At 40.2% G+C, this 23,296-nt stretch overlaps 1 protein-coding gene across 9 annotated transcripts in view; it reads left to right on the forward strand.

The window, feature by feature from the left end:
- The window catches only part of LOC126919670 (protein tweety), a 40,110-nt gene extending 22,800 nt beyond the window's left edge, over window positions 1–17,310 (forward strand). For 2 of the 9 annotated variants that reach the window (XM_050729283.1, XM_050729443.1), the window contains exons 2-10: window positions 5–90; window positions 2,879–3,087; window positions 12,163–12,435; window positions 13,737–14,071; window positions 14,435–14,866; window positions 15,133–15,234; window positions 15,306–15,548; window positions 16,737–16,930; window positions 17,011–17,310. In XM_050729283.1, the coding sequence (XP_050585240.1) occupies window positions 2,950–3,087; window positions 12,163–12,435; window positions 13,737–14,071; window positions 14,435–14,866; window positions 15,133–15,234; window positions 15,306–15,548; window positions 16,737–16,908 (1,695 nt within the window). In that variant the 5' untranslated portion in view covers window positions 5–90; window positions 2,879–2,949 and the 3' untranslated portion in view covers window positions 16,909–16,930; window positions 17,011–17,310. Of the gene's footprint in view, window positions 1–4; window positions 91–2,878; window positions 3,088–12,162; window positions 12,436–13,736; window positions 14,072–14,434; window positions 14,867–15,132; window positions 15,235–15,305; window positions 15,549–16,736; window positions 16,931–16,990 lie in introns of all 9 variants that reach the window. The other 7 variants (XM_050729193.1, XM_050729372.1, XM_050729520.1 and 4 more) reach the window with 6 other exon arrangements.
- Window positions 17,311–23,296: the final 5,986 nt, after the last annotated feature.

Here is a 23,296-nt window from a genome sequence, read left to right on the forward strand (position 1 = left end):
ACAGGAGCATTACAGCGCTTGCATAAGGGTCCTTGCATTTTCTAACATTAAATATTCTATGGAGCAAGTCCACCATAAGCTTGTAGGCAGGTAATGCATTAGATATCACTAGCCAACTCAACTATTATCCTTAATCCCATGTGGGACCACGTATACCTCAACCGTTGCAAACCACGTTGCAACCTGATATTTACAAGTCCACCTGACGAATGAAATATTCAAATCTAAATTCGCGAACACGCGGAATTATCTCGTAGTATTACGATATAAGCCTCTGAAACGTCGAAATAACCCGATGGAAACGTTCGAATGGTCGAAATTGTGCCCGCAGAAGTAACCAGGTGTAACGTAGTTTAAAGCCGGTATGTGGCAGCTGATCTTTTCCCACGGTGTTCACGGCAGCCCGAGGAAGTTCAAGAATGGACTGGACCATCGTACTTCCCTTTGCTCCACCTCCGTCGTTTTTTTACCTATTTTGTTCGAGAGACCCGCTCTTTTACGGTCCTGCGTTTATAATTCCGGCGACGACGACAAAGAACTAACTGGGAATGCAAAGTAAGAACCCCCGTTTCTGAGCGTTTTCGTGGTCACAGGACAACGATACCTTTGAATCGACGGTTTTGCAAACACTTTTTAACGTATAGATACTATCTGTCCTGAAATTATCTTCTAAGAAGAGATCGTTGTTTTGTCCTGTGAAAAGTTTACGATTGTTTATGGCAGATCGTTTTAACGTTGTACTTCGTACGTAATTTGATCACTGTATCGCGAATAAAATTGCAAATAAAAAGAGTTTAACGTGTGTCGTTCCAAGTTAAAGAAGTTAAGTTAAAAAATATAGGGAATGGATGAGAGTAGAAACGTTGAAGACTCGTTATCTTCCAGAAAGCGAATATCACTGAAACAAGGAAAAGAAAAGACGGTGAAAGTAGGAAGAGATCGACACAATCGATGACGGCGTGCAACAGAGGAAGGGGATCAATTTATGTCGTGAACAGGATATCGAATAAATTCTAGTTCGACTCGGATCCATGGAAGATTCTAATTTTAAACAACACGTTCGACTCGACTGTTGCGATATATCTAGCCTCCTATGAATCTCGCAGTATACATGAAAAAAAGACAAACTTTCTCTATTTTAAACGATCGCCTCCTGTTACATTTCACTGGAACGAGGGAAAAGGCAGAGAAGATACATCTAGGAAGATCGCAATCGACGATGTCGTGCAGCTGAAGCTTCTACTCGCAGCTGGTTAACCTGTATATCAGATTCTACCGGAAATCATCAATTTTCTACGGCGCTAAATGTATTAATATTCTACTTGCTGCTTGGATTCAGAACGAAATCTTCTAAATTTTATATAATATATAAGTATGTATTATATAAATATTAATTAATAATATTACATAAAAATATTTATATTATATATAGAAAATATTATACGTAGGAGGATATCGGATCCGTAGAGAAGATTCGTTTGTATCCATGCGTTCATCTCAATTGCAAAATTCCAGAGGATATCGTTTCGGACCGGGAAAATGATATTTCGTAGTCTGCCGGTCAGATTCGGCGGGTATAGAGGATATTATACATGGGTGTGGCTGTCGAAATAGGGGTGGAATGGAGGAATAGAACCCGTAGCGGTTTATGTAAATCAAATGCTACGCGTAGTGATGCCGTCTAATCAAAGATTTCTCCTCTACCCTACTTCCAGTTCGCTGAAATTCAATCTCTTGAGCTTACATTGTGTCTTTGTTTCGTCTTCCTTCGATTAAAATTGTCATAATGTATTTATGCGGGTATTCTAATTGGCCTAGCGCGTCTAGCGTACCACGGTATTATTACGTAGTTACGACAGATAATTTTGTGGCTTTGATAATTTCAGTTTAACAGAATTTTAATTCAACCGGTTTAAATGCGAAAACCTGAATCTACAACTGAAAAGCTTTGAAAGTTCCTAACCACTTCCTGTGCGAAAGTTTCGTAGCTCAAGTTACTCGACGTCCTTCCGAAATAATCGCAAGGAATAGTGAATCGATAATTATCTTAAAAGACGATAACACAAATAGAACGATGATGAATGGGCGAAGGAAGGAATGCACAGCGAAAGGAGCATAAACACAACAAAGGAAGAAAAGACGAGACTAATATAGGGAAACCGATGTCCGATGAAGCTTCGGTCCTATTCGTGGACCTATTCGAACATAGCTGCCGGAGGGTAATAGTTCGTTAAAAAGAATCTGGAGATGCTTCCGGAAGAGGCACGTGTTCTTGTCGGGTATCGTCGTCGACGAGAGCGGAACGGAGCAGCTGGCACAGATTTCATTAATTAAGCGCTCGTTGCTTCCACAACGGCGCTTCGAGCGTAATTGAATCAGTCCTGGCAAAGCGTTTCGGAGAAGTGACAAAGACTGAGCGGTCGAAAAAGAGAAAGAGAGCACATCATCGGGCAGCGCGATGTATCTAACAAAGATTAAACTGCGACAAGATCGGCCGATTCGACTTGAAACTAAATGGTATCCGGATCGTATTGGATCCACCTTTTTGCGCGGTGGTTACCGTTTTAATTGCACGTTAAATCGGATAATCGGTTCGCGTCAAATATAACAGCATTAGTAGTCGGCTTTCTTTCTATCGCCAAGCGTCGATTTCCCTGATCGATTCGCCGATCCGCCTCATCCTCACGGAACCTTTAATTTTCCCTCTACCCGAGAATCACCGAGTCAATTTCTACAATATTTTCCGTATACATGTGTTGGTTTAACGTCAGATTGCTTTGGCTATTACAATTTCGATTAAACTTGAAAATATTGGAATTCGAAAGGAGGGAAAGAAGCCAGAAGCAGTTCTTAACCCGCTGACTCTTTGGTGTTACAGCTCTCGTAGCATGTCTTGACGAGTAGGAGAGGCTCTTCAACGGGGTTTTCGGCAGACAAGGGTTCTCCAAAATGGCGGGCGGTCAGCAGCTTCCCGAACAGTACACGGTACCGCAGCTCGCTAGGGTCTTCCACAGCCTGCCGCACCTCAACGTCTCTCTCCACTCGGTCAATAACACCTTCAATCCACATTCCGAAATCTATCTCGAGGTAAGTGCAAATCTGTCTCTTCTGCTGTTTCTTAAATTTTATTCGAAATCTTTCGGTTCCTCGACGAGAAACGAAACTCTCATCGGGATATTATCGTATCTCGTCAATTCCTCGACGATCAAAAGCAATGCGAGAATCGTGTCCACACCACCGGTAAGTTTCGGCTGGGTCAGCGGAATAAATGGCGTATCGCGTGGTTAACAGAATCGCGATATCAATCCACCGGCTCTGCTCTCTAGTTACGGCAGTATACGAAAGCAATCCAGGCTCGATTCCGTTTTGGCCAACGTACAGAGAGCATTCCCGTCGATTTCAAGCAAAATGTTCCTCGATGCTTTCCCCGTCCCAAAGAAATGAGAGATTCTTTGGCAATGCTCCGTGAACCGAGCATTCGTCAAGATAGTTACAAGCGTTGGATCCGTTTCTGAAACGAATGAAAAAGTTGTTTGGCTAAATTTGAATCTTTTGGAGATGTGGTGGTTCGATGGAATTCGTCCTACATGAGTAGTACAATTTTTATTCAATTTCATATTAATATTTTAATATCGATATATGTGTAATACAATACATATATATATATCAAGTAAAAACAGTATGTCCTATTTTAATCAGATTATCGTTCGATTCGAAGCTTAAGCTATGATCGAAAGTCTTATTATTGCAGTTTCAGAGAAATATCAAAATTGATTGCGGAACGTTAAATTCTTTGTTACGTGAAAAAAATCATCCTATAATTCGTGGTTCCAGTTAGCACGTTAATTAGAGTAATCGTTTCACAGGACGTTTTAAAAGCTATTTGAGTTCGAAAATTGGGCGCCGAACACGCTGTGCGTGAAATAACCGTGAAATCGTCGAGCTCGACGAATCTTATTAATTCTCTCGTTTTGTACCATTTACTCTGGAAATTAATTACCGCGTATAAAATCTGTGGAACTCTGTAAAATAACTAGTGGAGAAACATATTACGTCTCGTTCAATTCAAAAGCGACGGCGACTATCCGTAAAAATATTTCCTTGAATCGCGCTAATTAACAGAGGCCGCACAACCCTCTCTGGTCGGGGCAAGATGAAATTACACGATGTTCCACTCCCATCGGACGTTCGAATCCTCGTTTTTCCATTTATTTTCTTTGCCCCTCTCCCTCGTATTTTATTGACCATCGCCACACGTCCGTCGACGAGAGTAAATTGCCTCACGTTCCCGTGTCTTTCTTTTCGTCAACCCCGCCGGGTCTATCTGGATCCAGTCGCGTGCCGCTCGTTTCAAATCTGAAATCTTCACCGTTTATCGTTTGTCCGCGTGTTATTCGCGAACCGATGCAAACACGTTCGTGAAACGTGATCGTATCGCGATAGTATGCGAATAAAATGTTAACGACGTGCACGTACAATATTCGCGAACTGTTTATCGGTGAGTACGCCTCATAAAAACCGTTCGAGAGGATGGAATATCTCGATTGACAGACGTAACCTTTTCCGCGAATGTTCGACGAAAGCGGGAAAAACGAAGGTGACCTACCCCGAAGAAAACGAGTATCCCAGACGCCACGAGACAGTTCCTCGGTACGTTCTTTTTTATTCGGGCGAAGTGTTTCCAGTTTCTTGTCCCGTCCAGACGAATGGCTGTCCAAAAGGCAGCTGTATCGAGGAAAGAATCACGCGGTTCGGCGTAACAAAGTGGAAGAGGAAGAGGAAGAAAGGTGAAGGAAAGAAGAGACAGGACACGGCCGGGATGAGAAGCGAAGAGGAAAAGGACGAAGAGAAACGCAGCTGGATGCCACGAGTGCACGAGAATCCAAGCTGTGTGTAACTGGAAAGCACAATGGCCGGGAAAGCTCAAACAATGCACAAAGGCTTTCGTATAATACGCCTGGGGCAACGTGTGGGCTTTAACGGGCTCGAAACGTCAGACCGCTAACTAGCGATGGGCTCAAGACACTTCCAGTCGCTTCGAATAGTATCTCCAGTCAGTCACATGATATTTCCGAGTTAACGGTTACCGAATTAGCCTGTTATCGTTCCGTCTTCGTGATCCTTCAGAGGTTTCCACAGTTAGATGTGAAACTAACGCGAACATTGATCGTTCGTTTCACGTGCCATCATTGTTATCCTGTATCTTAATTATTAAAAATAATATCAATAATTTCGAGATTTCTAAGGTCTTCGAAAATGAATCGAACCGTTACTTCGCTAAACTAAAAACACGAAACGGCGAAAACCAATGTAAATTACAAAATTGTTTTATCGAAACGATTGCGATCAATGTTCATTATGAGATACTTGAAAGTACATCGCATTCAAATTTCAATCAGTCAACGTACGATTATATTTCCATATATTAATAAAATATCGTAGAAGTAATAATCCTGCACTTTTATCCCGACAAAAGTTACCGAACATAGTAGAACAACATCGATATTTCACGTTTCGGTACGAGCCTTTCCCCATCGCTGCTTACGCGGTATTCTCTCCCTCTACCACAGCAACCTCTTGCCCCGTACTCCAAAAGCATCGGGTTCTCGTGGCTCTCGACAAGAAGTACGATCGCCTGGTGCAACGTCTTTCGTTGCAGATGTCGAGGGCATGGGCAACATATTACTACGGGATCAAGACGGATATCTCGTTGCGTTTGAGTAATTGGATTGTCGCTCGTTCGCGAGATTTCCTGGCAAAGAGGTGCGTGCAACGGTGCTCACGTACATTGATCCTTTTTCCTGTAATCGGCGAAACGAACGCAGTCCGCCCAATTATCGTGTCGGCAGGTGCCGGATAACGAGAGCAACAGGAGGAAGTAGCACGTGTTTTGACAACGTTCATATCGTACGAGTGCTCGCAATCGAATTGTGAAATTTGTATAATTTTCAATTTCAATTTGGGGTCAAACTTTATGAATGTGTGAATATTTGTGCCGAGTAATTATTTGTTTGCGCGTCGCGTCAACGACGTACATAAACCTTGACTGCAATATAAATGTACGATCGCTTTTAATCTTTTCTTTTTTTTTTTCTTTTTTCTTGTTTTAATTTCATGAAATCGTTGAAAAAAGGTCGAAGGAACAAGAATGTGTAACGACCCCGATAAATTCGCGAATAACAAGCATTTGCCGGTTAATGAGCACATCCATATCGATACCGATCGTGGATTACGCTTTCATTACCGCATACAGAGCGTTTCCTGTTTCCTGTTCCAGTTTCTCATCAATCATATTTCTTGTTCATGCGTTTTCAATCATTGTAGATTACAGGGGAAACGGTTTCTCTCGCGTCGTTGTTTCTCGTATCCAGCTTTTCTTCGCTTCCTCTTTTGTCTGCCATTTTTCTTTATCCCCTCCCTCCTTCCCCCTGCCTGTCCTTCCACTACTTCGTTGCTACTTTTTCTGCTTCAGTCAACCGGTGGATATTTCATTTTTCCCTTTCTTTCAGACTGTTTAACGTTTTCTTTCTGCTCCTTCGTAAGTTCCATTAACGTGCCGTTTTATGCGCTATTTCCGCCATTTTCTGCCTTTGAATCGGAACAGATGGAATTACCTCCAACGTATAACGGAATTAAATAATACAGATATTCCGCTTTTCACAATATTCCTTCCCAGTATCGTCTGTTCTGTATCAAGTTATACGCTATATACCTGAATGAACGTTCGAACGTCTTTAAATTGGCATAATATCGGCGGATCGCTGGAAATCGTTCAACGATTGCACGAACCGTCAGAAACGAGAAGTCAAAAAGAAGAAGAAAAGAGAGGAAGGTAAATGGCGTCATAACGTGGAACGTTCACACTGGCCTGGTTGATCGTAGTATATCGGTGACATCGAAAGCGTGCGAAATTTAACTGGCATGCACACGCAGACACGTTACTCTCGCATGCGTCGTCGGTAGGGTAGTCAGCGAAGGAGAAGCCTCGAGGAAACGCCTGTCTGAGCACCCTCGACGCAACACGAGCTCTGGTAATTGGGTCCCTGGCTATTGTTCCTGCTGCTTGAAAATATTTCACGAAGCGGCCGCTGCAACAGCACCGCCGCGCCGGGTAATTAAATCGTGAGATGGCGTTTTGTCGTATCTTTCATCGTTTGTTTTCTAACCTCCAATTCGACAGTAGATTAACGATCTTTCTTTCTCTCTCTCTCTATTTTACCGCACCATACTTTCCACCTCTGTCTTTTTCATTTTCGTAGAAATCGGTTTGTAGAAATTACCGTTTCATTACGCAAATTTTCTTTCGTCGTATCTTGTTACATTGCCGTGTTAAATAGACAATTTCCATAATGTTTGAAGTTGAAAAAAGAAAAGAGAAAGAAAGAACTGGCGACCTCTGGTACCGAAGTGCGTGACTGCCTTAAAGAAGGGTACTGTACTTTAGTTAAGAGGATTTTTGTTCCAAAGGTATCTCACGTACTTTCAAACGCCTTGAAAGAAATCGGAAAAAAGCCCGGGTACGACGACCCTGCTGGTAACCCTTTCTAGTTCATTCTATTTTCAGATTAGCATAACAAGCAGATAATATGACACAACTTAATTATACTGTCGCAATTTAAAGAATTACCATACCGTACAGGTTTAAGCCAATGTACGTGCAAATAGGGATATTATCGATCGAGATTAGCGATGGGAGGTATCTTAATTAATTTCACATACGTCCATCTCCTCGTAACGAGTCATTTTCTTTTTATTCATATAGTAACGAAACCGTGTCATTCTCAATGTCCACGTTTGACAATTAAAATGTTCAATACACTTTCCCATGTATTTAGTAAAATTACGTAACATTTACTGCGCAATTATTTCCCTCCCTTGATAAAAAGTCATTTTCCGTGTACAGAAAATTCGTTCCGATGGATTAACTACCGTAAATTACGTTTTATGTAACGCGAAGTACTTACGCGATTTGATCGAAGTATCGAATATTTCAAAATAGCCGAAAGTATCCAGAGATTAGACACCATGTGCCTCGATTGATAAAATCAGGGAAACAATTCAAATCAACCAGCGATTTTTGCCAACAAATTTTTCAAACGTTTCCGAGTATAGAGTTCCGAGTTGTGATTGCCCTCTCAACAAGATAAGTCTCTCGGCACTGCAAAGAGCTTGTTTAATCTGGCACAAACGCGGCGGATTTTTCTGATTAAAGTCGATTTACAACAAACGTTCCTGCTAATTCCATTGAACGTTGTTCGGGGCGGGCTCCTACTCCTCGTTCCCTCTTTGCCAGCCACTCGAATAAATGCGTCCGAGTTCTTTACGCGTCGACGTTCAGTCACGGACACAACGAAAGGAGAAGGAAAGGAAATAGAACGTTTCTACGATTCGTCGACTACGAACGTGGCGGCTACGTGGTGTAAACGTGAAGAGGAACACGAAGTCGCACGTGTTACGTTGCGACACAGAACAAGCGGAATGGTGTCGAAAAACACAGTCGAGATCCTTTTGACTTACTAACTCGATCATTCAGATTCGAGGAGAGTTTTGTAACGTGACGATATAAAAGAACGGAGTATGCTAACAGGACAAAAGAAACAACGCGTTTTTCGAACGATGCAGGAAGAGAGGGCGGTGAAGCCCGTATTTACTCTTTCAGAGGTTCGCGAATCTCGAAAGGGAATTCATTTGCGATTTTATGTGCTACCTTCCTAGACAACCGGGTCCCATGAAGTTCGAGCACGCCCTTTCCGCGCGTCCCTTCTTTTCTCTCTCTCTCTCTCTTTCTTCCTCTATCTCGAGTGCACTTCCGGATTTATTCCAGAGCTTCTGTCGCACTAGGTGCAACGACCGTCTTCAGTTCGTATTCCGTAAACTGTAAACAGAGGCTTGCTGTCTAGACGCGATTCAGGTCTCGAAATTCGGTCACTCTTTCTACCTCTATCTTTGACTATCAAGCTCCAAACGAGAGTAATTAAGAATGGCTATTACGATTCATATTATCGTTGACGTTTTCACATTTTCTGCAGCTGCAGCATAGAAAATGCTCGACGATTTGCAACGCAACCAAACAGAAATCGTTTCCAAACCAACTTCTTCGCTTTTCTGAAGTTTTGATTTTCGGAAAGTTTGCCTAGAAAATGATCTGGGTGGGCGATGTCAAGAAATCGCATTAGCATAGGAAAACTGCATACGTTCGATTCTTCCGATCGTAGAGCAACCGTACGTGCGAAATTCAGTTCGACGCGCAACGAGGTTTGTTTGGAAGGAAAGCGTATCCGGTTGCCGGCTGGGAAATGCGCCAGTGAAAGAAGATTTTCCATAAATTCACACGTCTCTCTGTATCATTCGTCTTCAACTACTCGAAACTGTCGCTGAAGTTCTCGACAAAAGTGAGGAACAGATATCTCCCTGGCTAGCATTATGGTTCACGATCATTTTCTTTTCTCTGTCTCCAACTTGGCGACACATATCTGCTTTTTCTTTGCGAATCGGTTGTGCTACTCGGTATCTCAGCATCGTTGCTGGATGACTCGGTTTCTCTGCCACCGATGATCGGATTTCTAAGGATGTAATTATCTACATCGAACGCGATATTTAAGATATTTTACGGGTTTCGTTAACCAGTTAGCTGTTGCGACCTCTTTGAAAAGTGTGCACCTAAAATATGTCGCGAGAAATAAGCGATGACGAGTATACTCGTCAAACACAGAGTTTATGTGATTGTTATAATAGAGAATTAAGTAATAAAATGACTGTTTTATTTTCCTTACGCATGACGAGTAAACTCGCGTCACGACACAAAATATCGCCACTTCATGACGAGTATACTCGTCAAAAACGTACTTCCTTCTATTATACGAATCGAGGTAATAAAATAGTTTTTTGTCAGAGGAATTCCATTTCTAAATTTGGAAAAAATATAAAACATCAAATTGATGATATCTTCGTTATAAATTTTCAAAGTATTTTATTCGGCTTTGCTTTGTTCACCTTGCTTCAGCAATTACTTTCCAAAAGCATTGTTCGAAACAGTCGAAACGGACACCATCTAGCTGTTTTCAATATTCATGACACGTTTTGAAATATGTAACACTCGCAATCGCGTTGTTCAGTCTAGAGAACATTCGTATCAATTAAATAAATTATACTTCAGTTTGTTATTAACCGGCTGGCGTAATAAACCGACAAACTGACTGAAATTAAAATTCGTCTCTCATTTTAACTTCATTACTGTCCTTATATTCGAACCGCTTTAAAAAGCTCTAAACTTTCCTACAATTTTTGTGCGAAAGTTAATATCCCTGCGAATTAAAATTTTGCCGTTATCGCTGTTTGTTACACGTGGAAACATAGAGAGGACCGACTTCCGCGAAAAATCACAGACATCGAGAATTATAGGCGAAGTTTATCGATGTCGCGTAAATAATGAAATGCAATATGTACATACACCGGTCGATGTAGCGGGTTTCATGGGGTGGCACGCGAGCCGCGAGGGTGGTTGACCCCCGGTGGCGTGCAGACCTTTGAGTAACACGACAGAAAAATCAAATCTTCCGCGAGTCACAGCAACAACGACCGTGCGATACACCTTGCAAACGTACTAAGCTTCCTTGCTAAACAGAATATGCGATAGCACTCTCCGTCACGCGTTAATCCATCCTCTGTCAAACCAGGTGGATTAATAGAATAACGACGATAAAAGTTATTACACAGCTGATAACGACGACACGATTTATCTTTTTTGGATCACGGTGTCGATACAGCTCGCGTGAAAAAATTCAATTAGCTATCGCCATTAAAAAATAATTTCAGTCGTGAAATTCGGTTATTCCGTAATAATCTCGTCTGTGCTCTTTCGATCCTAAATTTTTGAATCCTATCATCTCACAGAAGCCACTTCCATCAATTCCATAAATCGAAAAGCAATGAAAGACGAGGATGTTGGAAACATTTTGCTAATTTGCCTTACCGTTACTTTACTGTTACTCGTGTCATCTTACAGCGAATGACCCCGTGGTAATAAATAAAAATGAAGTTGACCAATCTGGCTCCTTAAAGGTTCGTATCGCGTATAAAGAAAAATCAATGGGTAAAGAAATGAAATTTCAAATAGCAAAATATCCATCCGTCTGTCGATAAAGCACATTTACGAGGACAGATTCTTACGAGGGAAGTTTCCGCAGTGTCAATAACGATAACAAATACAACAACTTGAAGCGGCAATTTCGAAAACTTTTCAATCTGCTCTCGTAATGCCTAAGATACTGGCGGCAATCGACGATCGGCGATCGGCGAGCATTCTGGAGCACGTGAATTCACTATGATTCACTTGGCGTGAGTCACTGTACGGCGGGCGACGATCTTCGCGAGACAGGCGGATCACCTTTCGACATCCTTGCAGGCAGTTAATTAGCGCGAACAAGAGCAACAAGCGTGTTCTATAGCGGCGTTCGCTAATAATATGCTCCGATCGAGCGTAACCGGTGGTCCCGATTAGCGCACGCATCCGTCGGCGATCGGCCGCGATTCGGTTCAACGTTCGCGTTATCGGGCCGGGAAATTAAGAGAACGTCGAGTCTAGTCGCGGATGTCCGCGTGGTTACTGGAAATACTCGTTCGCGTCGCATTTCTTTTAGATTGCCGCCGTGTGTGACGTTCGTGTTCTGCATGGTGATACCTCGTGTTCCACGATATCGAGACGGTTATTGCAATTTTTATGCGTTCAGGAAGTCTAGTTTTAAGCTTAATTAACGGTACTGGTCGCGTGAGCGGCAGCTACGAATAATCATTAATTAGAAAGTAGCTGAGAAGCTTCTCTGATCTCTCTCCCTCTCTCCCTCCTCTCTCTCTCTCTCTCTTTCGCTCTCTAGCAAGGAGTCATTAGCGCTCGCAGGGAATTTTGGAAAAAGAAAAACGAAATACACGAAAGAAAACGGAGCATCTCGGCGATGGTTTTAGATTTAATTAAACCTCGAGATTTCCGGCTACGCCGAAAGAAACACTACTCGAACGTTAATTGCGAGAAAAATAAGGCGAATGGAAACGGTGGTGCGGGGGGAGGAAAAACGGAAACGATAAAGATGAGATAAGAAGGTGGTATACGCGAACGGTTTTATTAAAGATGCACGGCGATAACTAACGTTTAACTTTAATTAACAGAGTCTCGGGATACTTGGAAGTATCCCTGCAGCCTGGTTAATCCTGACGTTGCTGGTGCTCCTGGTTTACCTGGTAACGAGATGCTGCGACCGGAAGCCGCGCCCCAGGAGGTCGATAACCCTGCTGAAGTGTTCGCTGGCCATCCTGGCGTTGCTTTGCAGCGGAGCTGTTGCCGTCGGCCTCTACGGTAACGACGACGTGCACAACGGTTTGGTGCAATTGGTGGCCGCCGCAAAGAACGTCGATGGTATTCTCATGGGTGTACGGAATCAGGTTGGTCTGCCACCACGAGATACGTCTGTCTGACACGGACTCTCAAACGTCCTCCTGCCCGATTCTAATTAGATACGCTCCGATCATGATGTCGTTATTTGCCTCGTTCGAATTACATAAACGCATATATCGATTCAGAATAATAATCGATGTTTCGAAATTAACGGCGAACTTGGAAGAACAAATTATGGATTTTTAAGATAGCGACGTTTGCGTTGTGCAATGAAATAATTAATCGGAGTAAATTTGTTGGTTCTTTCGAAATTCACTTGGTTGGTTGATGCTTTACTCGATCTAAGCATTATTTTTATCTTTCCTTACCGTATTTATAAATTAAATTAAATCATTCGGAGAAAACGTTGTTTTTAGAGAAAGATAAAGGAAACGAAGAATGTTATCTTACGTAATGCAAGAAAGATCTTTTCTACTATTTCTGCTCTCCAGTGACGTTCAACGACTGCAAACCTTCGTTCCGTTCATCTTCAGTAGTCACTTCTCGAAGGAAACATCTCGTCCACTTCAACTTTCTTATTACTACTTGTTCGTTCGTACATTCATGTTTACACTTTAACCGAAAAAGTAGAGCTGCAACTCGTTCATAATTAGTTCACGGTCTTGTCTTCCTTTCCTTTTTCTTTTTTACATTTAAATGTTCCTTGATTAGCGCTTTTAATTCGGGTCAAGAATAGCGAGGAGTTTGCGGACAACCGTAATGGAAATAAACCTGAAAGAAGAGAGACCCGTCTCGTGATAAATAATCCGATTTCCAGCCACCAAGGAGATTCCATTTTTTAATTAAAGATCTTTATCTGACGGACTTAATTTAACCGAATCGCCGTAAACGGGATTAACTTCGTTTTTAAAGAATTCGGCGAGTGAGTTATCACTCGTGTCCTAGAACTAGTGATTATTTCCGCGGTAAAGGAAGAAAATATTTTTTTTATCAGTTTTAGAATTATAGCATAGCGTGATTTTATTGGACATTCGCAGGGTCGAGCACGATAAAGGTGTAAGATGATCCACGGTGCCATTTTTCGTGCAATAGCGTTCTACGTTCATTGTTATAAAAATCTTCAACGTTGTAATAAATTCATTTAGTCTAAATAGGCGATTAAATTCAAATTTTCAAAATCTTGATTTATGCCAATGTGATTGTCTGCGACGCGAGAGCATAAAGTTCATTTGTCACCTTTATGCTCGCTTCATTCTCACAAATTATCCTATTAATTATGGCTATCCCGTTAACACTGTGAGTATTACCTTGGCGGTTGAAATCACTTAAAAGGTATTTGCTTTTCAAGACCGACACCATCGAGACGACATTGAAGAAGAAGGTGCAGCTACAGTTGACTGCCTTGGGGGACGATTTCGATGCCCCCGTCAGCAATAAAACCATGCTCGGTCTGCTGTTGGCCGCTCTGCAGAGCATGAAACAAAACACGAACATCGCCGTGAACCGGAGCTTCGAAATTCGAAAACCGTTGAGCGGAATCAGCTTGGCTGGCGCGATCGGAATGGGAGAGAAGATAGAGCAATTAAGGTGGCCCGTCACCATGGCCGTTCTCAGCGCGCTACTCGTCCTCTGTGTGGTGCTGGTCGTCGGAGTCGCGCGACATTCCAGATGCGTTCTCATAACGTACGTGTTTCTTTTCTTTCGTATGTCTAGCAAAAACCGTGCGAAAACAGGGTTCTCCTGTCCGACTGGATTCAACTCTCTTAAATTACTACGTTTTTGTGCCTTCTCGCAGCTGCGAACGAACCAACGAACGATGGTAATCTTGCATCGGTAAATTTCAGAAACGTCTTGACGATGTTAATAGTTAGAGATAGGATCAGAATCGCTTTGAACATAATTCGACGGCACGATACGATAATATTTCATAGTATTTCACGGTAATGTGAATAAATATCAAGTAGAAATGTTTGAAAAATATGGGAATAATAGATCGATTGGTTCTGGTTACTCTAATAATCGTTTGCTTTGAAATCTTCCTTTCAGATTTTCCGTGTTTGGATTATTTGCGGTGATAGTCTCGTGGTTGATGGCTTCGCTGTATCTCGCAACTTCAGTGGCCTTAGGTGATCTCTGCGTGTCACCAGACGGTTACCTAACCAGGGCGGTACCGGCCACTCTAGCCTCTGAGGTTCTTTCGTATTACACGCATTGTGAGAACACGCGCAATAATCCATTCAGCCAGAGATTAAACGACGGTCAAATCGCAGCAAACAACATGAGAGACAACATGAGTACCGTGACCAGGTTGGCACTGGAACTATTCAAGGAACAACAATTGCAACCAAAATTGACCAGCCTTTCGATCGACGTGAACACCGTAAACAAGCTCATGTCGGGATTAACGACGTTACTGGATTGCAAGCCTCTTCACAAACAATACGTTCATGCCGCGAAGAGCTTATGTCATTTAGGATTGTGAGTTTGGCATTATTTTTTATTCTTTTGCTATTTAACCAGGGGCACGAGAAATTGATATAACTATATACGTACATGTATCATAAATTCTCAGAATGATACGAAACGCGAATGTACGATTCAAACTATCGATCACGTTCTTTCTCTAGTATTTTATGTAAACTGTTTACCTGCTGCGAAATGATTGATCGCAGAAGGTTAAAGTACTCTATTAACTATCCGAGATGTAATTAAAGAAATACCGTAACACCGTTGAAATTCTTCAGATACGGACTAACTTTCATGCTGTTGGCGAGCTTAGCCGCGGGACTGTTCTTCACAGTGCTAGTTTGGGTAGACTCTCACACTTGGATCTATATTCGAAAGCGGTGAGTGTGTACGTTTAACGCAACTAAAAGATACAACGCGCGGAGTATGATTAACGAGGACTTTGTTCTAGAAGAGATTACCATCAAGTCGATGAGCAGGACCCGTATCTACCGCCATCGGCAGCTTCGCAGGCGATAGCAGCACGGACCCTTCGAGGCCAAGGGTCGTACCCGCCTACAGCCCCTTCTGTATTTTATCCGAATGCTCATGGCACTCAAAATACCATTAAGCAGCCTCTCTTGCTAACGCCGCCCCCGCCGTCCTACGCTACTGCGACTGCTCGAGCACGTCAGCTGCACGAGAGCATGCTAAAGTTTGTGCATGAGATTTTATTCGGTTTCATTTATTAGCTGTCGTCTACCTTTATCGTATACGAACCTTCCGGTTACTCAAATAAACGTCGGTTTAGGAGGAGAGCGCTCAACGAAGATAGTTATTAGCGTGGAAGTTATCAAGCCATAATTTCGAGTTAATAGGAAGACCGTAAGTGGGCTAGTAAGAACGTGACTTTAAGTAGTACCAGATTATTAAACTTCAGCCTCATAAAGGGGGTAATTATAGAGCTGCATTTAATACGATAAAGGTTGAACGTTAAGTGAACTGCGACAGTTCGTCAAATTAATTTTATGATGCGGTTTGAAGTGGGATTTAGTTTAAGTTACGATTGTTCTTTCGGATTATGCGATGGGTTTTAAATTAAATTTGGTACGAAAAGTTGTCACTTAATCCCTTTTCATAACTGTCATCAAATTGAAGACTTGATGTGAGAACCATGAAATTTTCAACGGATCAATTGTGAATTACATAGTTATTTCATATTAACGAACGTACAGATGTTACATCAAATCTTTACTTGTTCGCTTTACATAGACGATGTGTTTTTTTTATTGGATTTTATGAGATGCATTAATTTTCCATTTTTACCAGTGTGTTGAATCAATTCAGTTTACGATTTACGATGTGATTTGTTTATGTCGATAGATACTATGTTAGGTCTGAATGTTGCTTTAATTGTTCACAACACTCTGGTGGCAATAATGCAAACAATATGGTACAGCTATTGATCTTTCAACCTTTACAATGAAATGAACGAAATCACACATTCGCTTGAAGACGAATTAATCATGGTTATCGCCAATTATATTTCAGGACAATAACTGTACAATCGTTTGGTTTCCTCTTTGGTGTTCTTACAGCATTCTGCCAGTTCAAATTTTTTTAAATATTCATATAGATATGTTTCTCAATTTTCTCCATTACTTTTTCTAATCGATGTTTAAAGCAAAGAAAAGAGTTCGTTTTTGCATTTTTTTCTATACATGGAAACATTAGCGATAGTATGCTTTTGCGCGTGTTTTCATCTTTCATAACGTTCGTGTTTAGATTGTTTTAAGAGATGAACGAATGATACAGAGTTTTCTCGATAGGAATTAGACATCAGAGAACCGTCCGAGAGAAAGATAATGCTGCAACTTTGTTCGTTTCGATTTGCCATTTACAGAGGTGGGGGTATTAACGGGAGCGGAGGAGGCGGGGATCACAAATCGTCTCAGCATAATCAGCAATCGACAGGTGGACGAGCTGAGCACCGTTCTGGGCTCGGAGATCAACCTGGCCAGTACGCGACTTTGAGCAAACAGTGCAAGACCCTCGAGTCCAGTGACTTTTACTGAGGGCACGCCCCCGCAGGGCCCGGTAATTTCACCGTTAATCTTTTCTTTAATTTAAATACAACTCACAAATTTTGAAATGAAGATTCTGTTTTGGAATCGTAGGTAGAGAACCACCTTGGACACCAAGCGTGGCGTCCTTCACCGGTACCCTGTCTCACAACTCTCACGGACCTGCTCATCTGGCTACGTTCCAAGACTCTCGCAAAACACAGACTCTAGACCCGAAGAATCTAGCGAATTTAAAAAGAGGCCCGACTCCAGCTTGGAATCAGAATCGCCCGTTGCCACCAAATCCCAGTAGTCAACCGACCTGGGAGTTCGAGTCTCGTTCGCAGACCAATATGAATCAGTTTCGATCCCTGGTACGAAACAAGACGCCAAACATTCGGATTCAAGACCAAATGCAAGATCAGGTGCGAACATTAGATAGAAATTTCACTAGGAATCAGTTCAACGGTACGACGCAAAACAACGCTGTACCAAACATGTACGGAACGTACAATCGAGCGCAATCGAGGCAAGAAAACAAGTCAACGGTGGCGACGTTGAGCCAAGTACAGGGTAGCGATCCCAATTTGTACGCCGTAACGGAGTTATAAAATCAAACGACACACCAAACGCATAAAAACTGCCATTATTAAGATTTTTGGAATATCGTCCGATGGAAAGTTCGCTGTGGTCACTTTCACTGAATGTCTATTAAAAAATTTAAATCGTCAATGCACAATATCATTGTCCCACGGGACTCCTTTTGAAAGCGACCAAGCACCAACGTGCATATTTTCATATATGCGTTCTTATTTTATACGCTAAACCCGAAAAAGAATGGCTCAATCGTTTGGTAACTTTTGATAAGAATCACGAACATTTATATACGTTTAAACGTAAGATTTCATAAAGGGTCTACGTTTTAAGAGTACAATAAGTGGAAACTGCGGAGCTAGAGTTTTCACCCATGCTTTCCGCAACGATATACAGAATTTTCGGGGAATCAAAACAAAAGGGGAGAAAGAGCAAGATCATACATGTTTTATAACTATACGATAACCATTCGCACATTTAATATTTCTCATCAGTTTCACGAACGAAAAGGATGACAAAAAATAAAGGAATTGCTATACCAACGTGTAAAGGTTTCTACGAAGATAGTTGTGCAAGCAGGAGTGGCGACCCAATCGAGAAGGTCGGCGAGTAATGTGAGTTAGGCAAAATGGGGGCAAAAAAGAATTTTAGAATCGGAAAGATCAGCGGGATGATGTATACCGCATTGTAAAAATTCGCGTTGAAATTGAAAAGCGATTAGAAAAGGTAAAAAGGATTCATTTACATTGATAATCGAAGTATATTTACATAAATATTACTATATGGAATTTTTCTGTGGAAACTTGGAAAACACTAATACGATCACTTTTCTTCTTATCCTTTATTTGTTCGAAACAATGAATATTTAGACCTGCGAAGTCTTGTATGCCCGAGATTTCGTATTTGTATATCATGTACAGTTATTCTTATCACTCTACGTTAGTTTATTCTGTAAATGATTATTGCTTCTTGATCGAGCAGACGAATGATACGTTATGCGAGCATAGAAGTTGATTGCCATATTTATTATTGCTTGTTAATTATTCATTTTCATTAACATCACACAAGAAAGCACAACTGTACACATAAAGTATTAGCATGTATAAATCGCCTACAAGGAAGATGCAGAGAACACGTTTATCAGGCATCTTTGAAGATGCTGGAAATTTGTTAAGTTCCGTTTGAACGTTTCATATTCATGGAGATAATTTATGCTGTTAATTTTTAGCCGTTATCGTGGCCTACTACTTTCTCTTATATATAATCGTTCTAAGCTACGTGCATCGTTACTTGCCCACGCAGTCATCTCATTCCGACATTTCAGTTCCGTCTCCTTTTAAATTAACGATATCGTACCGAGCTGTAAAGATGAAACTTTTTGAACAACTTTTTACACGAATTATACGGCGATTATACCAAATGTAAACGATATTCCACGACACAATTTTTATATACTTTTGTATACTTTTTATCGAAGAAAGCACGAGACAGAATTATCATTGATTTTTCTCAGTATACAGTTTATACGTTTGCGAGATAAATATATACATATTAACATAAGAAGTTACCGCACGAAATACAGAACGAGTGATATGAATATATAAATGTATATATAAATATATATTATATATTATATATATATTATATATTATATATATATGTGTATGTATATTTATCAACGTTAATATTTAAAGTTCGCAACGAGACGATGAGTGTTCGTGAATTTCTATCGCAAAATACATCACGATGAACCGAAACGAGAAAACTAACGATAACCGTTGAAGAAACGGATTAAGAAGAAGAAACAAAAAATTCTGCCAATACTCAGGCAAGCATACGTTTTTAAGTACAAACACGGTGAAAGCGCAAGCGTTATGTACGTCAGGTCATTTTTCATTTTTTATATGTGACGAAAGTTCTAGAATCATCTGGTGTATCGATATCGAGTATCCAGATTGCATTTCACGAATTTATCCTTCGGGCGAGAGGATGTTCTTTCGATGATGTTCTTGAAGGATAGATCGATGAGAATACCAATTAATCAATGATTCACACGCGCGCGCGCCCACACACACACAATGTTAACTTAGATCATAAAATTTGAACCAAGGAATTATCGACAGCCAGAACATTTTTTATTTTCTTTCTCTTTGTATATTTACTGTTTAAAAAGTTCAGTGAGAAATTATTCGCAAATATACTCGAAGCAACTATCGTTGCACGATGATGGTATTCTCGTCGATCAGAACAAAGTTTTCGTAATATCGGTGTTTTTCAACCGAATAGGAAATAAAGGAAAAAATCGAGATTGAATTATTTGCGGAGCGCAAAGTCTTCCTTGTAACGGTACTCCTAAGGGGTCCGAACGAGATCATTCGCGATCGATGAAGATAACTGCAACGAACCAGCGGACGACTTTATATTCCGCATCCTATTCAGCGAAAACGTGTGTAAATAGGCAGTAATACGATAGGCATATAAGGTTGCCGAGGAAATGCGAGGAAGAACAAAAAAAAATGGAATGAAAAAGGAAGAAGAACATTAAGAAGAAGGAACAAGAAGATGTACGTGTGATATAACTTAAATTTAGGTGTTACAAATTTTACACAGAGATAATATCGTTCTCCTCTGCCGTTTTCTTTCGTTTCTTATCGTTTCTTCGCTTATAAGGAGGAACAAGAGAGGGGAAACGAGCGGCGATATCGCTGAGAAGGAGAGCCGCCATTACCGAAGAAATGTTTTACTATTCGTTTACGTTTACACGATATTATCAAGAGAGTTTAGAGGAGGAAATACGATTTTACGTTCACTGTTCGCAACGAGCATAGAAACGGTGTAGGTAGAAAAAGCATGATTAGGTATAAACACGTTTGATCCATTGTACATAGTTGTAATATTTATTAAAGTGCATAAAGTGCATAGAGTATAGCGACACATAGATTTAGCCATTAATTGATCATAATCTTAAGATCGAATCGACGAACGAGATCGGAAACGAATTAGAGCGTGCGTATGTGTGTGTATATGTGAACTTCGTTTTCTTGAATTTATCGAAGAAAAGGAACATCCTAGTCAGTGAGAAAAACAAAGGTTTTTCTTTTCGTACACGTTCGACTTTGTCCGGCAGTTGCATACGACAGAGTTTCTTGCCAAACTTTTCTACATGGCTCAATTTTTCAAACGTTTTCTAGAAGAGTTCGTTATACCTTGAATTGATGTATTTCCCTTAACTTTAAATATTCTACTTAATTAACTGTCGATGAGGAAGAATTTAGCTGGCAAGGGAAAATCTTTGGATCCAAATGAATTTCTCGTCGTTCTTAGATTTTAAGCGAGGTTACTAATCTCGAGTACGTGAAACAAAACGCGAGCGACATCATACGATGATCTTTGTATGTCCCTTTTGAGTCTCGGCTGGTACGATGGGGTTGGATAATATATATATATATATATATTTCTTGTATACTGCAATATCTTTTTATGTAAAAGTGTATATATTTTTATTTTCGTTTTATTTTAATAAAGATTAACTAAAGATTCTTTGCAAATAATTTAAAAATAAAAAGTATTTTTAGTTTCTATCGTATATTTTATTGACTCCATCGCATCGTTGTCGCTCATTATCGAGAGTATCGAGTATTATTTAAAATTTTTAATTAATCAAATGATAGAGTATTTAAGTTCTAGTAGGTTAAACAAAAGTGGGGAGCAAAGAATAAAGAATTAACGTAGAAAGACACTGTGTGAACACAGTCGACGCGAGACAGTCGAAAGAAAAACCTTGACCAGTCTCTGTTGTCTTCAAGACTGTTAAAAAAACGCGCAAACGGGATCAACACGGTATTTTCCGGATTTACGAAACAAATATCTTTGCACGATTTGAGAAGATCGTATGATAAAAAGGGAAGACTATCTTGTATTTTCTTCTCGAAAATATCTTTGTATGTTCTAATCAGAATCGGCCTGACACGAAAGTCTGAGTAAATCCTCGTCTCTCAAAGAGGAGGGCAGATCCACGAATTCGCGAGAGAGACTCGAAAATATCGATAAATTCTAAATATACATGCACGTAGTCTAGATGGTCGTTGAGGAAACTTTAATTCTAATCCTTTGTCAATTTGTATCGTTGTATCGAGCAGCAACCTGCACGAGATCAAATTGAGAACCACTTTTTCCGATGAGTACAACCGTATTTAATTTTTCGCATCATTTTGATACAATGTAAGTGGCGTGAAAGAGAGTTATATGTGTACGAATGTATGATAGGGAGAGAGCGAGAGAGAACTAATTATTTTCAGAGGCGTTGATATATATAGTGGAAATATAGTACGAATATAGGACGTAAAAAAATCTTCTCTAATCGGTGCATTGTTCTGGCCTATGAAACTTTTTAATTAATTTAACTAAGAACCTTTAATGAGATTAGATGATAAGGAAAAACAAATCAAACGTCAAGATTATCGAACGAGATAACGTTTCGATTTTCACGAGGGCTAATTTTCCAAAACTGGATCCATGACGAATGTACGATCGATTCTCGAAAGGTGCCGTTTTCTAATGAGATAATGTCTCGTTGGAACGCGCACGTTCTCTTTACACGAAATAGATCCTTTAACACGATAATCACAATTTCTTTCAAACACGGATATTGACGAATTTTCGTTGATAATTTAATTTAATTAAAACTTAAATTCTGAAAAACTTGGTATTCGTTCGACGTAAACATTACGCGAGAAATATTCGCCACTTAGAACTAGAGAGTTTCCGATAAATTTTGTTCGTATAATAGACTATACAGTGTGTATGATTTCACGGATCAAATCTCAGCAATAAATGTAAAATTATCATTTACTAACTTCTCAATACTATCTATTCGAATATCAAACAGCATTTAATCGATTAATATCACATTTAATAAATAATCGTTTTATATCTTACACGCATAAATTACAGCTAAGAAACAGTCGATTTGTTCGAAAAAAGAAATATCGCACCGAATTGCACACACTGTACAGTTCAAGATATAATGTACGCACTCGAATGAAAGAAATTTTAACGCGATCGTTCAGTGTACATCGATGAACACGTTCGTTCGTTCGTTCGACCAAAAAGAAAGAAAATGAAGTGCAACTGAGATCTTTGGACCTTGGAAATATCGATTCGCGAAAATAATAGAGGGTATCGCCCTTTGTTCTTGTGTTTCTTCTCTCTCGACGTACGAAAGAGGTTTAGTCACAAAGTGTGCAGAGGCTATTGAGATTTTACGTAAGTTTAAGATTTCTATGGTGTTTTTGTACGCGCGGAAAGATGCATTCTCAAGCGTGTATTGTAAAGAGAATTCTTTGAGAGGCATATATAAAGAGCAAAACGAAACTCGTTAATCGATACCGTTTTTGTGCATTGCGAATTACGTCTAATTGCCATATTCCAGACTTAATTCCTCCTATTGTAATGGTAACACGAATATTATGAAGAGAGAAAATAAAAAGACATAAGATCCACCGTTGTGTACGTTCAAATAACACCATTGCTCCCTCTACAGTGTATAATCCATACAAAGCATACTCCTTTTAGATGGATGCTGATTTTTAATCGATGAAACAATGGAAAATTATCCTAGATCTTTAAAAAGTCGTTTAAAAAAAAAAAATATAATAATTACATCTTATATTCTCTTGAATGCCATCTATACGTAATTTCCTAATTACATGTAACAATCTAGATTCCTTTGTCCCTTTCGAGGAAATGTTCTACATCTTTAGAAAAATGTTAATTTCAATTTAAAAAAACACTAAAAAACTTGAAG

Source organism: Bombus affinis, chromosome 1 (assembly GCF_024516045.1).
Source record: "Bombus affinis isolate iyBomAffi1 chromosome 1, iyBomAffi1.2, whole genome shotgun sequence".
Classification (NCBI taxonomy): Eukaryota; Metazoa; Arthropoda; class Insecta; order Hymenoptera; family Apidae; genus Bombus; species Bombus affinis.